This window comes from Pelodiscus sinensis, chromosome 12 (genome assembly GCF_052426305.1).
Source record: "Pelodiscus sinensis isolate ZL-2025 chromosome 12, ASM5242630v1, whole genome shotgun sequence".
NCBI lineage: Eukaryota > Metazoa > Chordata > Testudines > Trionychidae > Pelodiscus > Pelodiscus sinensis.
This window is the reverse complement of record NC_143063.1, coordinates 31,660,520-31,673,591: the sequence shown is the minus strand read 5'-3', so window position 1 is coordinate 31,673,591 and position 13,072 is coordinate 31,660,520. Positions and strand designations below refer to the sequence as shown.

General features: G+C 44.3%; 1 protein-coding gene across 3 annotated transcripts in view; it reads right to left on the bottom strand.

The window, feature by feature from the left end:
• CDH16 (cadherin 16) overlaps positions 1-13,072 on the bottom strand; it is an 82,973-nt gene that overhangs the window by 48,698 nt on the left and 21,203 nt on the right. For all 3 annotated transcript variants that reach the window (XM_075940061.2, XM_075940063.2, XM_075940064.2), the window contains exons 5-7: positions 10,800-10,938; positions 5,875-6,033; positions 946-1,142 (exon numbers count right to left, since the gene is read on the bottom strand). In XM_075940061.2, the coding sequence (XP_075796176.2) occupies positions 946-1,142; positions 5,875-6,033; positions 10,800-10,938 (495 nt within the window). The remainder of the gene's footprint in view (positions 1-945; positions 1,143-5,874; positions 6,034-10,799; positions 10,939-13,072) is intronic.

Sequence of the window (13,072 nt, the reverse complement as noted above, 5' to 3'; positions counted from 1 at the left end):
GTTGTGTGTAATGCCTCGTCGAGTCTCAAAATAACAAGGGAAAAGCCATTACGGAGGCCTTATTCTAATTTAAACACCATTTATTTATGCTAGCACTAATGTGTTTCTTGGATAACTTTGTTTAGATTTTATGTTTCTTAACGCATATGACTATTTCCAAATCACGTACATGGAGTTGTGTGACTGAAAGATCCCTTATTGCATTTCTTGACGTGCCATCAGAGGAGTGGAGGAGAGACCGTGCAGTATGTGTGCTGTGTTTAAAATAAGAATGTTATTTTAAGCAACCTTTTTCCCCCTCTTCATCTGTTCATTCCTGAGGGATTCCCTTCAGAGTTCCAATAAACAGAACAACGGCAGGTTTGTGTCTGTGCATTACACAGAGACAGCGCTGCATTTCTGGCATTGCTGAGATGGGGAGAGGTTTACAGGTGGTCAGGCAGGTTTGGATGAAGAAAGCTAGGGAAATATAGCAGTGACGTCCGCTGTTGTTTCTGTGTATATGGATATGAATGGCAAACACTGGGACTGTTTTGATAAATACATTGATAAATCACTGAAAAACCAATGGGTGCTAAATACTATGGCATGGATGAAGCACACGTCCATCAGTCATTACTGTGAGATCACAGAAGAGTAATGCTTTTCAGCATGCTTAATAATTAAACTCAGTCTGCTGCTATGCCAGTTTTACTCTGGCTTTTTAGATTTCTGACCATAGCAGTTCTTTCAGAAGGCTGCAGGTTTGCAAGTGCACATGTAAGCAATATTATTGAGTTCAGTGGGGCAGTTCATATACCCAAGGTTACTCATCTGCATAAGAGTTTATAGGCTCAAAGCCTTTCCTGCTAATGCAGGAAAGCTCTTAGAAACAATTCTAAGAGGTGTGACATCCTCAATTCCACCAAGTAACATGCATTTGAAAAATGTGCTCTCTTGACTCACCTTTGAAATGATCTTTGGATAAGTCACATTTAGGTGTTCTTGAAGGAGAACGGGACTTGGAGGTGTCCAGGTGTTCTCCACAACTGCAATTTCCACGTTTGCAAATGCCTGATAGCCCAGAGACTGATTTCCCAGGTCTTTGACTTGCACAACTAGTTTATAACTCCTGACTTTGGAGGAGTCTAGCAAAGAGCTACCTGCAAGTAAAGAGAATCTCATCAAATACATTTTACTGTATATCCATTTCAGCAGAAATATGAAAACTGGATGGGGGACATGAAAACAATGTCCCCCTTTGGTAGGTTGGGAAATGCAATTAGACCAGCTAATTTGCAGTAGGGAGGTCAGATTCTGTAATTTCCTATATCCTCCTGCCCATCCTGACTCATAGAACACTAACTTCAGCTCTACTGTTTCCACAAAAGCAGGGGTAGCAGTACCACTTTTGTTCTTCTGTGGGAAGTTGGGACACTAGTGGTAAGTACAGTGTATTCCTGATATCATCTTTTATTGCTGGTAGTTGTGGGATATTTTTCTCTCAAATGTTGCCTCAAAAGTTGGTTCTACTTCTTAAAGCTACAGGAAGCAGTAATGCTGGGGCAGGCCATTTAACAGCCACAGACGGTAGAAGAATTTGCTGAGAGAGATGATACATTTGGACTCCCTGGGGAGGGATGTGATAGGGGCAAAATAAGAGTTGAAGCCAGGAAAGAATTCAAGGTGAATCACCCATTCTTCTCAGGGACAGGCAGTGACCTGAATTTCCCATCTTTCCTGAAATGTGTTCTGCAAATGTCCCATAGCATATGACTTTATCCTGTCACAGAAAGTCAGGATAAATGACTTCCAGTGGTTCTCATTAGGCCCATCCTGTTCCCACTCATTAGGCCCCATTCACCCAATGCTACCATGTCTTTGGCTGTTTTGGGATCCTAGGGCGTTTGGACCCCAGCATTCATCGGCATGGCGTTTGCTGCTCTCACACTAGTGCTGAAAGAGGTCAATGCCATGGGTGGGCAGTGAAGCTGGAGCTCGGAGAGGTGGGGCCCCAGACCCACCTACAGCCTTGAGCCCTCTGCTAAGGCCCTGCCCCCACCACGGGGAGGGGAGAAGGTGGATCAGCACACCAAGAGCACCCTCTCTCATTGGGAGGGGAAGAAATGGGAGCCTGTCTGGCCCCTGGAGCACCGGAAAGGGAGGAGGCTGCACAGCTCCCACCTGCCTGACCCCTACAGGACTGGGGAGGGCAGGCGCTGGAGGCAGCCACACTCCCTCCAGCAAACTGACAGCAGATTTTCTGGGGGCAGAGGGTGGGCGGAGCCATGCCTGGTGATTTGGGAAGGCAAAGACTTCCCCTGCCTAGGCTACTGGACATCCATGGTCAGTGCCAATTTGCTTCATGCTGACCAATAGCTTTGTGGAGGAAATAACTTCAGGATGTTTCTTACTATAGTGCAGCCCTGGCTAGTGTGTGTGTCACACTTCTCCCAATTCTCTTCTTTAACAGAAAATCACCATCTCTTCCTTCCCTAACTCCTGTGACACACCCACACTCCGGATCTGAACCAATCCGTTATTGCCTAACCACCACCCCTGTCTATATGCAAATGAGTCCTCCTGACTGGGATGGCAGGGAATTATGGAGCACGTCAGGGGTGGAGACATTCACACATTGAATCTTAGGCCTTGTAGCAGGGGCTGGCTTTGCAGCCCCCTCCCTACTCCAGATTTAATTTAAACAGCCCTTGCTGCCCTACAGCTGTCAAGTTGGACAAAAGGGTCTAAACCCACAAGTGATCCCAACCCAAACCAGCCAATAGTGCTTGAATGAAGCCGGACATGAATCCAAGGAGCAGTGCTGTTAGGGTTTCTGAGGAGAAGCAGAGGCAGCACTTTGCCTCACACCAAAGGCACTAAGGTTTATCCCAGATTGCTCATTCCTCTAGAAAAATAATAGGACTAGGAGTGACATCAGTAAATAAAATGCAAGTCTGGAGTTTCTCAGCCTGCTTCCTCTGGCCCCTGTTAGAAGGGGACTCTTCCTTAACTAAACTCTTTTTAGCACAATTAAAGTCAAGTCCCAAACTGTATTGCTGACACTTTGGGAAGAATATTTGAATAGGTGCCTCCATGTGCCTCGAAGTCTCAGTCCCACTGACCCTGCCTCGTTATGGGTTTGACGCTTGGCTCAATACGCACATTTTGATTCCTCTAATTAAAATAGAGCACAGAAATAAGTGTAGCAAATAAATTGCCATGTCTCTGTTTCCTGAGGCTATGTCTACACTGCAGCGCTATTTTGGGGATACTGGAGATATCCCAAAAATAGCTATCCCGCTGCTTAACATCAAGCCCATTATTTCAAAATATAACAGGCTTGCTATTCCAACCTCCCTGGAAACGGCATTCCATGAGGAGTAAGGAATGTTTTAGAACAACGGGCTATTTTGAAATTTGGCACTGTGTAGACAGCACCAAATTACAAAATAAGCTATTTCAAAATAAGCTATTCAATTTGCGTAGCTCAAATTGAGTAGCTATTTCAAGTTACGGGTGCAGTTTAGATGCTTCCTGACTGCCCCTGTATTCTTTAGCTTTTATCTAAGATGCTGCAGACGAGAGCTCTCCTATGAGATGACCCACTCACTATTTTTCAAGGCAGCTCCTGATCCCCAGACTCATAGAAACAGAGCTACTGTCACAGCCTTGGGTTTGCTTCCACTTGCATTTTACATACAGTAACAGCTCCTATCTAGCATCTGAAAATGTAAAAATAAGTAAAACCAGGGCCTGATTTTCAGACCTAGGTCTTGCATTTCACACCTAAATTATACATGTTCCAGTAATAGCAGGGGTGGGCAAGAGGGCCTCTGCAGCTGAATCCAGCCCACCAAGCAGGTTGATCCAGCCCATGGATGCCCTGTCGCTCCCCTGCTCCCAGGCCAATCAGGCCCTGGGGACGGGGGAGCAGGCAAAGTCTCCCCCCGCACCAGGAGCGTACAGCGCTTAGTGTGAACTGACAGCTGATTGTCCTGGGGGGCTGTGTGCAAAGTCTCTTCCCACCCTGCCCCCATCCTGCAAGGGTTGCATGGTACTTAGAGTGAACTGCCAGCTGTTTAGAAAAACTGATGGTTCTCTCGGGGGCAGGGGGAAGGAGGGGAGAATGGGCAAAAACTTCACGCACTCCCCTACCCCCAGGTCAATCAGAATCTATGGGCAGGGGAACATGGAAGTGTTCTGCTCCCCCCCGTTCCGCCTGAGGCCCCACTCCTTATGAGGCGGCTTGGGACCACTTCAAAAATTTGTGAAGTGGCCTCTCTTTTAAAATTATTGCCTGCCCCTGAGTAACACCGTGCACAAATGACGAGCTATTGCAGCTTCATGAGAAGTTATGCTGCAATGTAAAACAAGTATTTGAATGTGCTGTTGAAACAATTGTACCTTTCTCATGCAGGCCTCTGTAAATCTGGCCCCACCTGCCCTTTCTGTTTCATCCTTTAGTTATTTTCTAGTTGCTGCTCTATGCATTCCTATATTTTGAGGGAATTTGGGTTTATAATAATCTATGCATACTTTAATTAAAATCATGGAAATATTCTCTTTGGTTATACAATATTCTACAATATGTGGCAATTACAAAAAATAAGAAGTCTAAGACAACAGGACCTGCTAAGACTATATCCACTGAAACCCTTCTTCAGCTGTTGTAGCATGGAATGAAAAAAACATAACACTAGATAGTCTGTTGTTGAGCAGCAACGGGCATTTAACCTATTAAGGACTTCTCTTTGCCAACATTTAATATTGTTCCATTTTCTTCTGTTTTTTACAAGAGTTATTTTTTTTCTTAAGCCATTTGATTGCCCACTCCCCACTGATAGCAAATAATAAGTTAGGCACGATTTGTGGCATGAATTGAATTATGGATCTGAAAAAACTACAGATTGATTTAATCCCCTCTCCATTTGTATTGACTTAATTTAGCTGCACTTTCCTGACTTCTCTATACATTCACATAGGCTCAGTCTTTGTCAATTTTTCCATCCAGCGCACGACAACTGCTGGCATGTGCACAAAATGAATTTCTAAAAGACTGCTCATTGCACTACAAAACCATGAGTACAACCTGTCATTACCAGCTATGCAGCAGGTGGGTGCACACAAAGCATCTGGCTTTATTTTTCAAGAATAACAATGTTTAAGCACTCAGATGTATTTTATAATCTGCAGCTTCAGACAAATCTGGTACAAATAAAACCTTGTTCTACATGGAAAGATTTGTATGCACAAACCTAGTAGAAATCTGTGACTAAATAGTTTCCTATAGTATGGCAATATCAGCTGTGTCACCAGATTCCCCAGCTAAAGACAACTAGAAGCCAACTCCTCCCAGGATGGTAGAAGATCTACTCAACCTGGAGGTCATGATGAAGTGATACTAAAATGAGTAATGCAATGGGATTGGATTGGCACTTTTAGGTGATTTGAAAGTCTGAATCCAAGTCCTGATGGAAACTCTTGGAAAGGGCTCCCTACTTGACCAAAGGTAATGGAAGGCCCTGGTAATGTAATATATAAAAATGTAACAAAAGAGTTCCATCACAGAATGGATATTGCACTCTGTTACTTTTCCATTGTGTAGAAATTGGATTATCCAGAAGCCTTATCAGCGGAGTGAGTTTGATGTGAGATGGACTTGTCTATGTAATGCGGTTTTCCAGTCTATTGGTACATAAACAACATAGGTGCCAGCTCTCAACAGGAGAGCACAAGCAAACCTGTCAAAATATTCTTTACATCTACTGGGCTGGCTTGATTTCTACATGTCTGCACACAAGGAGATGACTGATCTCAGACCCTTCAATTTTAAGGACTAAAATTATTCAGACAGTTCAATACAAAGGACAAAACTACCCAGCGATATCTTACCTTCTGCAGATAATGAAATAGCCCCTGTTCTTGAATCTACCTGGAACATATTCTCTGAGGGGTGACTTGGAGTCTGCGTGTGAATTTTATACTGTAAATCGGCATTTGGTGTGGAAGGGTCATCCAAGTCAATAGCACTAACATGCACGAAAGATGTTCCTGGGTTTAGAAAGATCACAGATTGGGTTTGGTGGTACAATGGTTTATCTAAACAATTTTTTTTAATTCAGCATGAAAATTCCTTCTGTAGCAGAATTTCAGTTCTCCTTCCTTCGCTTGACTCTTCCCTCTAAAATCAATTTAACTGTGTTGTGACTCTAGGCATTTTATACCTGATTTTTTTTTCATTTGAAGGTGACAGCATAAGTATAGTATGTGTAACTTCTCTGCAATTGCACTATTTAACCTGGCTTTGTGTATTCGTGCTCATGTAAGAGTTTCATTTGTAAATTCAGATCAATTAAGCTTTTAAATCTTCAGATGGCTACCATATATGAGATGGAATCTACTTATATATTTGAGAGAGTGAGTCTGTCTTTACATCTGTCCATTTGCTCAACAACTCCTCCTAAACAGTAAGAGCTAGGACCACCAAATTTGGTATATAGTTTCCTATTATCATAACTTAAAGCAAAGTGAGGGTTTGGTTGTGCCAAGAAAATGGGATGTGCCTGGAATGGGATTGTATCTCAGAAAACCATACAGGAAAGAGAAAGAATCATCAGGCAGGTGACAGGTGGCTGTAAACAAACTTTATGGGACTGTGGGAAACTCGGGCACACCCATGATATGTGGAAATATGGCTAACTAAATCATGCCAGACCAAGGATGGTGCCAGACCAGAGAGTGTCAGACTAGAGAGGTTCGACCTGTAGTAATAAATACATGCTTTGCAGTTATGTAGCACCTCAACCAAGGCACTTGAAGTCCTATAAAACCAATGAGTTAAATCTCACATTTGTTATAACCCCGGTTTTACAGATTCCATGTTTCCAGTGTTCACTATAGTTGCTGTTTTTCTTAAATTCCTGCTCCTGGAAGCATGTAATTAGTTATGGCTCTTAGCTTTTAGTGAGGGGAGGACAAAAAAGTAAATATCTAACATGTATGGTGGCAGAGACAAATTTGAAAATGTGACCTGACTGTACCCTAAAGGCTCAGAAACAGGAAGGCAAATATAACCACCCCTTCCCAGAAAGTGCTATTATTATTTATTAATAGCACTGTCTTATGATTTTAGGTCTGACTCAAACACCAGAACTGATTATCTTTAAGTAATAATTGGTGTTGAGTCAAGTTCTACCTTTGTCTTGCCCCTTGTGTAAGTGGGGAAAGAGTGTGGAAACCAGGACTTGGTTCATGGATCATACAATTAGTATTCATAAAGTGCTGATGTCACACTGTCGTCAGTCATTTGATAATTACAGAACACAAACAGACTTTGACAAAGTCCCAAGCACCTGCACACTGACCTAGCTCCTTTCCTTCCCGCTTAGGCCATAGTGATGGTCCAATAATGCCTTTAAGGGCCATTCCCGTGCAAGGCTGGAGACAGACTTCATTGGGCCCCAGGCAATGTGTATGTATGGGGTGACATTGACTCTAGATCCTCCCCCCCAGAAGGGGTAGGGCCTGAGGCAGAAGGGACAGGGCTAGGGGCAGGCAGCCTTCAGTGCTTCCCAGACCGTGCTGCTCCAAGCTCTCTCAGTAATTAAGAAGGGCCTAGCGCTCTAGCCATCATTGCTGCCATGGTAACAGCATAGGTGGCCTGGAGTCCTCAGCCCTTTTAAATCACTGAGCCTGGGGGGAGTAGTGGGGCAACTACCTCCTTTGCCTTCACCTCCCTCCCCCCTTCAGTGGCTCCTTTCCCCGGGGATGAGTGGTATGAACTACCAGACTAAATATTCTGCTAAGTTCCTGTTATTAGTGTAGTAGGGGAAACTGTAGTTGCATAAGGGTTAACAGTTGGACTAATACACATCGGAAAATAGAATCAGGAAAATGCTGTTTGGTTAAATGCCAGTACATGCATTCAGATTGCAGCAGTATAGTTTTCTGCCTGTTTTTCCTCCGTCTCCAGTTTTTGTGACAAATTGTAGCAAATGACAAGTACCCATTAAAATTCATTTAGCCTTCACACTATGAAACCTTCTGTAACTGCGGCATGAGATTGCTGCCACATCTCTTGCAATCATATGGAAATGCACTCTAAACTTTTAGAACATTCCACAATACAAAGAACCCTGCTGTCAGGGACCCCCTTCTGGCATATGATGCAAAGCAGAATGACCAAAGTAACCCACATGAATGCATTGAGGAAGCGGTCACACTTGAGGCAACTACAGATTTCAGACAAAGAAAATGTTTTATTAAGTAAGGGCCTTATTCTCCCCCTACTTACACTTGCTTTGCAGCAACATAAGCCAATGGAGTTCAATGGAGCTACATCTTTTTTTCAGTAGTGTAAATACCACTGACTCTTACCTTGTGTCTGCCTGTGTTAGCATAAAATGCTACCTTTCTTAGATGGGAATTTTTTTACCTACTTTGCTCTCACTTTACAGGGGTAGTCAGTGAAGACCACATCAGTGTTTAACCAGGACCCTTTTAGGTAATGCCACAGAAGGATGAGTAGTGTTTTTAAAACCGTGCTTGTTAATATGTTTTACATTACTGTAGAAAGGACAAGGTGTATTTTAAAACATAAATAGATAGAGACAACCCATAAACTCCCCTTTTTGGGGTTCATCTCAATTGGTTAATGCGGAAAAAACAATTTGTCCTGTCACCACTTGAAGCTTAAATGGGATAGAATGGATGTAGGTAGTGCTAAAGGAGTCTACTAGTATAAGTGGATCTCACACATCTTTTCTGATATTGGCCCCCTCTGTGGTACTAGTTGAGCAATTTACTTTTCAGAAGTGTCCACTAATGTTGGATATCTCGGTTCAAGGTGCCCAAATTGAGACACTTACCCACTGAGCCTTTGTTTCACTCAACTGGACTTGTGAGATTTAATGTTTGTGAAGCATGTTGAGCAGGGATGGGCAATAATTTTTGATGGGGAGCCACTCCAAGAATTTGGAAAGTGGTCGAGGGCAGCACTCTTCCATGATATTAATGAAGGCAATGCAAGGTCTGGCATGGAAGTTGGGTGCAGAAGGGAGCTTGGGATAAGGGAGGGAGTTTGGGTGAAGGAGGCAGTTGTGACCTGGGGCTCTGGACTAGGGTGGAGGGTGTTGGATTGTGACCTACGGCAGGGAACTGGGGTCCAGGAGGGGGTGCAGGGATTTGGGTTGTGATCTGGGGCAGGAGATTGGGTGCCAGATCTGGGAGGGGATATGGGTACAGGAGGGGGCAGAGGATTTGGGGGAAGGGAATGACTAGGGTGCCAGAGGTAGGCTCTGCCAGGAGACTTACCAGCCAGCAACGGTTCCTGAATCAGCCTCCCTGCCTGCCCCGCCCCAGCACAGGCTGCAGCCATGTGCTCTGGAGTCCCTTGAGCTTCATGGCTGCCTGTTACTGTTTCTGGCCATACACTGGTCAATGGGATTGTGCTGGGGGGCAGGAGCATCTCCTAAAGCTTCCTCCATCCCCTTCAGACTCGTGGTTTTTAAAGAAAAACCACCTAGCATCTGTGTTTCTGAGCAGCGTGCAGGTGGGGTGAGGCAAGCACGGAGCCTGCCTGCTGCTCCCTGCAGCATCTGCATGCCAGATCCGGTGGCTGGACGGGCCGTATTTTGCCCAGGCCTGATGTTGAGATCATCAGTTGAGAGGCTGTAAGTTCAAAGTACCTCAACGTCTACCACAGAATATCACAGCTCATGAGATGTTAGAGCAACTGGCATGCACTCAGTGGAGATGCTGAGCTAAAATGGGTTTCAGGGCTGCCAAAAGGGAAGGCAGAGGGGACGAGTGCTCCTGGGACTGGCAATTTAAAAAGGCTGAGACTCCTGGCCACCACTACTGCAATAGTGGTGTTGGCCAGAGCACTGGGCATTTTAAATTGCTCCTGGAGCCGGGTTGGAGGTGATGTAGTCCAGCCCATGTGTCATCTCATGGCATCATGACACATCACTTGGAAAGTACCTCATTTCACTGAAGTGCTTGACTTTGGAGGGAATACATTTTCAGGAAACCTTTCCCTGTGTTTCTGATGGCTTAAATCACATTCAGACGTCTTTATTGACATGAGGTGTTAGAGGCACTGGGCAGATTAAGTTGATGGTTTTACCATATCAAACTTTCTGACTCCCTATAGGAAAGCCCTGAAATTATCCTAGGTTCCATTTGAAAAACAATCTCTTTGTGACTTTATGCTCAGTTAGGCAATAACGTTTGTTGTTTAAAAATACATAGTGAAGTTTATCTATAAAACTAATGATAGAACAGTCTAGCTTCTAAGATAGGCTCCTTTTAGCCTGCTTATCTCCTCCCTGACATTTCACTACTGAGCATCAGTGATCAGGAAACTTTGTACTGACATCTGAAAGCAACTGAACAGCAGCCCTGTGCAAAAGGCTATGGAACAAGCAGTCACATGGTTTCTATATTTTCTCTCTTGTTTACTGCATATATATCGGCCAAACGGCAAATAAAAAAAAGTGCTAATCCCAAAGAGAAAGGCACTCAGCTTCTCACATCCACACATATGGTTATGGTTATCTTTAAGGAGGGAAGCTATTTTGTACTTGTTCATTTTCCCTCTAACCCCCTTGTCCTCAGAGAGCAGATAATTTCTGAGTTGTTTCTAATGCAAACATTATACAGTTTATATAAATGAATGGTCTTAAAAATGGAACATTTCATCAAATGTACTAAGATTAGCACACACAGAGTATAAAAACCTTGACATGAGTCAAGTGGCGGAGGAAAATAAAAATGAAATAGATCTTGGAGAAAGGAGTCAGGAAGGTCATTGTTACCTTGTTTTGTCCCTTTGCTAAGAATTCCAAAGAACCTATCCTCAGTCAAGACTGGCATGTTGTCATTTTCATCTTTTACTGCTATTGTTACAGTTACAGAGTTAAAATCCAGCTGCTTGTCTTCATCTTTTACAGTCACCTGGTTTTAAAAGAACATGAATTTCAATAGCACTCATGTGTACATGCTTCCTTTTAAGCTTAGTGTAAGGTATGTGTACAGTTCTTGTAAATCTATCATGTGAAGTCAAGAGGGAGGAGTACTGAGGAAGGTTTTAGGCAGAAGCAGTGTGAAACTAGAGTAGGTTTAGGGATAATGTTGTTTTATTGAAAGTTCCTTCTTCAGTGTTAGAAGAACATTGTGATTCTTTACCACTGTCACATGACAGTGAGATTAACATACCCTGTATATGTATCAGCCAGCTATGATAGTGACAAATGTGCTGCTCATTGTGGCCACTTGTAACTTCACTGAAACTGTGGACCTGAGACCCACATCTTTCTGCAGTGAAGGTACAAGCTACACGCACTTGCACTAAAGGAGAATCTCCATTAGCTATTAGCACCATGGGGTTTGACACTCATAAGTTCTCATTGTATCCAGTAGAGGGCAATACTCAAAATGCAAGAGAAAGAAACAAAACATAACATAGAGATGTACGTGATAAAGGATGGTGACCTCTGCTCAGGTCTGGTCTGGCCTCAGTATTGACATAGGAAGTATGCCACTGGAGGCAGAGGGAGAGATTGATAGGAGACAGCTCTAATACTTCTCTTATGAGGCTGCAGTATGCACTGCTCTTCTGTTTACATAGGTCCCCAGTCAGTGAAGAAGGGGAAAGGGACCATGGCCCTGCATTAACTTTCCCTTCCCCAGGCCTTTCAGGGTGTCTTGCCCCACTGTTATTAATGTTAACAGCCCTTCAGGAATCACATATTAGGGGACTATGATTGTCCCTGACTAGGTGAACAAGGGGAGAGAGTTCCTTACACCCTCTTCTGCACCCAGACAGGGCTAGTCACAATCTGGCCCTGTGGGTTGTCCAGAAGGAAGGCTGCATGGACAGATCCAAGCATCCCAATATCAGTATTCAATAACATTCCTATTTCATGGACAAAAAATCTTGTACAGCTGGGCAGTCTATTGAAATGATTGTCTAACCTCATCCTGCCTCAAGTACACTCTAATATCACCAAACCTCTGTATGGGAAAAGGTATGTCCTTTGCTCTAGAGAAAGCAGGCTTATGCATCTGGTCTCTGGATCAGAATTGAGAGCATTAGAACAGTGGTGAGGGACATTACATACATATGATGAATCTGAAGAAGGATAAATAGAAACTCATTATAGGAGTATGTACTGTACTTTTAAGAGCAGAGCATATTAGAGAGAAAGGGATTGGGCTGGGGGAACCAGCTGGAAGCAGTCCAAATGGCTTCTTAGGAAAGGCTGGATATGGTGCTGAGCTATTGTAACTCCTGGAGAACTCAGTGAGTAGGTTCTCAGCAGGTGCTCAAAAACCTTCCAGATCTGGCCCAAGCAGTGGTAAAAGGTAAACTCATTGTGCTGAATCAAGTAGGGTTGCCAGACGGTTTAACAAAAAATATCGAACACCCTCCTCCTCCCTCCCCCCCCCCCCAAAAAAAGAAAAACACCGGGAAAAAATTCTGTCAACGAAAAAAAAGGGGGGAGACCAAAGTTATTAGGCAAAAGTTGTACCACTCCCTCCAGTTTGGGGCCACACACTAACCCCCAATGCACCCCTCCCTTCTCCAGAGCCAGGCCCTCCTAGTGTCCCCCCTATCCCAATGCACTCACCCCTCCCTCTGAGCCAGGCACCCCAGCGCCAGGAGTGCTTTGCTCCAATCAAATGCTGCCCCCCTCCCCACAGAGCCAGGCACCAGAGGAACGGGACAGCTGGGTAAATTAATCTTACTTTTAAAGTTGCTGCTCCTGCCACCCAGCCCGGCTGCCTCGGCTCACATTGTGTAGAGGGAGGCATCGTGTGGCCAGCTCCTGGGTCTTTGCTGGTCACGTGGGCCAGAGCAGCATGCACTTCGCTCCCACCCCAGCCCAGCACCCCCCTAGGGAGGCCCCCGGCAACTGCATCCTCATGCCCCCCTTTGCTACAATTCTGCCACGCTCTTCACTCCCCCCACTCCCGCCAGATGCATCAGGGAAAAATTTCACATGTCCGGTATTTTCTGTTTATTTATTTATTTTTTAAACCGGATGGAGCCCACTAATATTGGACTGTCCAGGTGAATACCGGACAC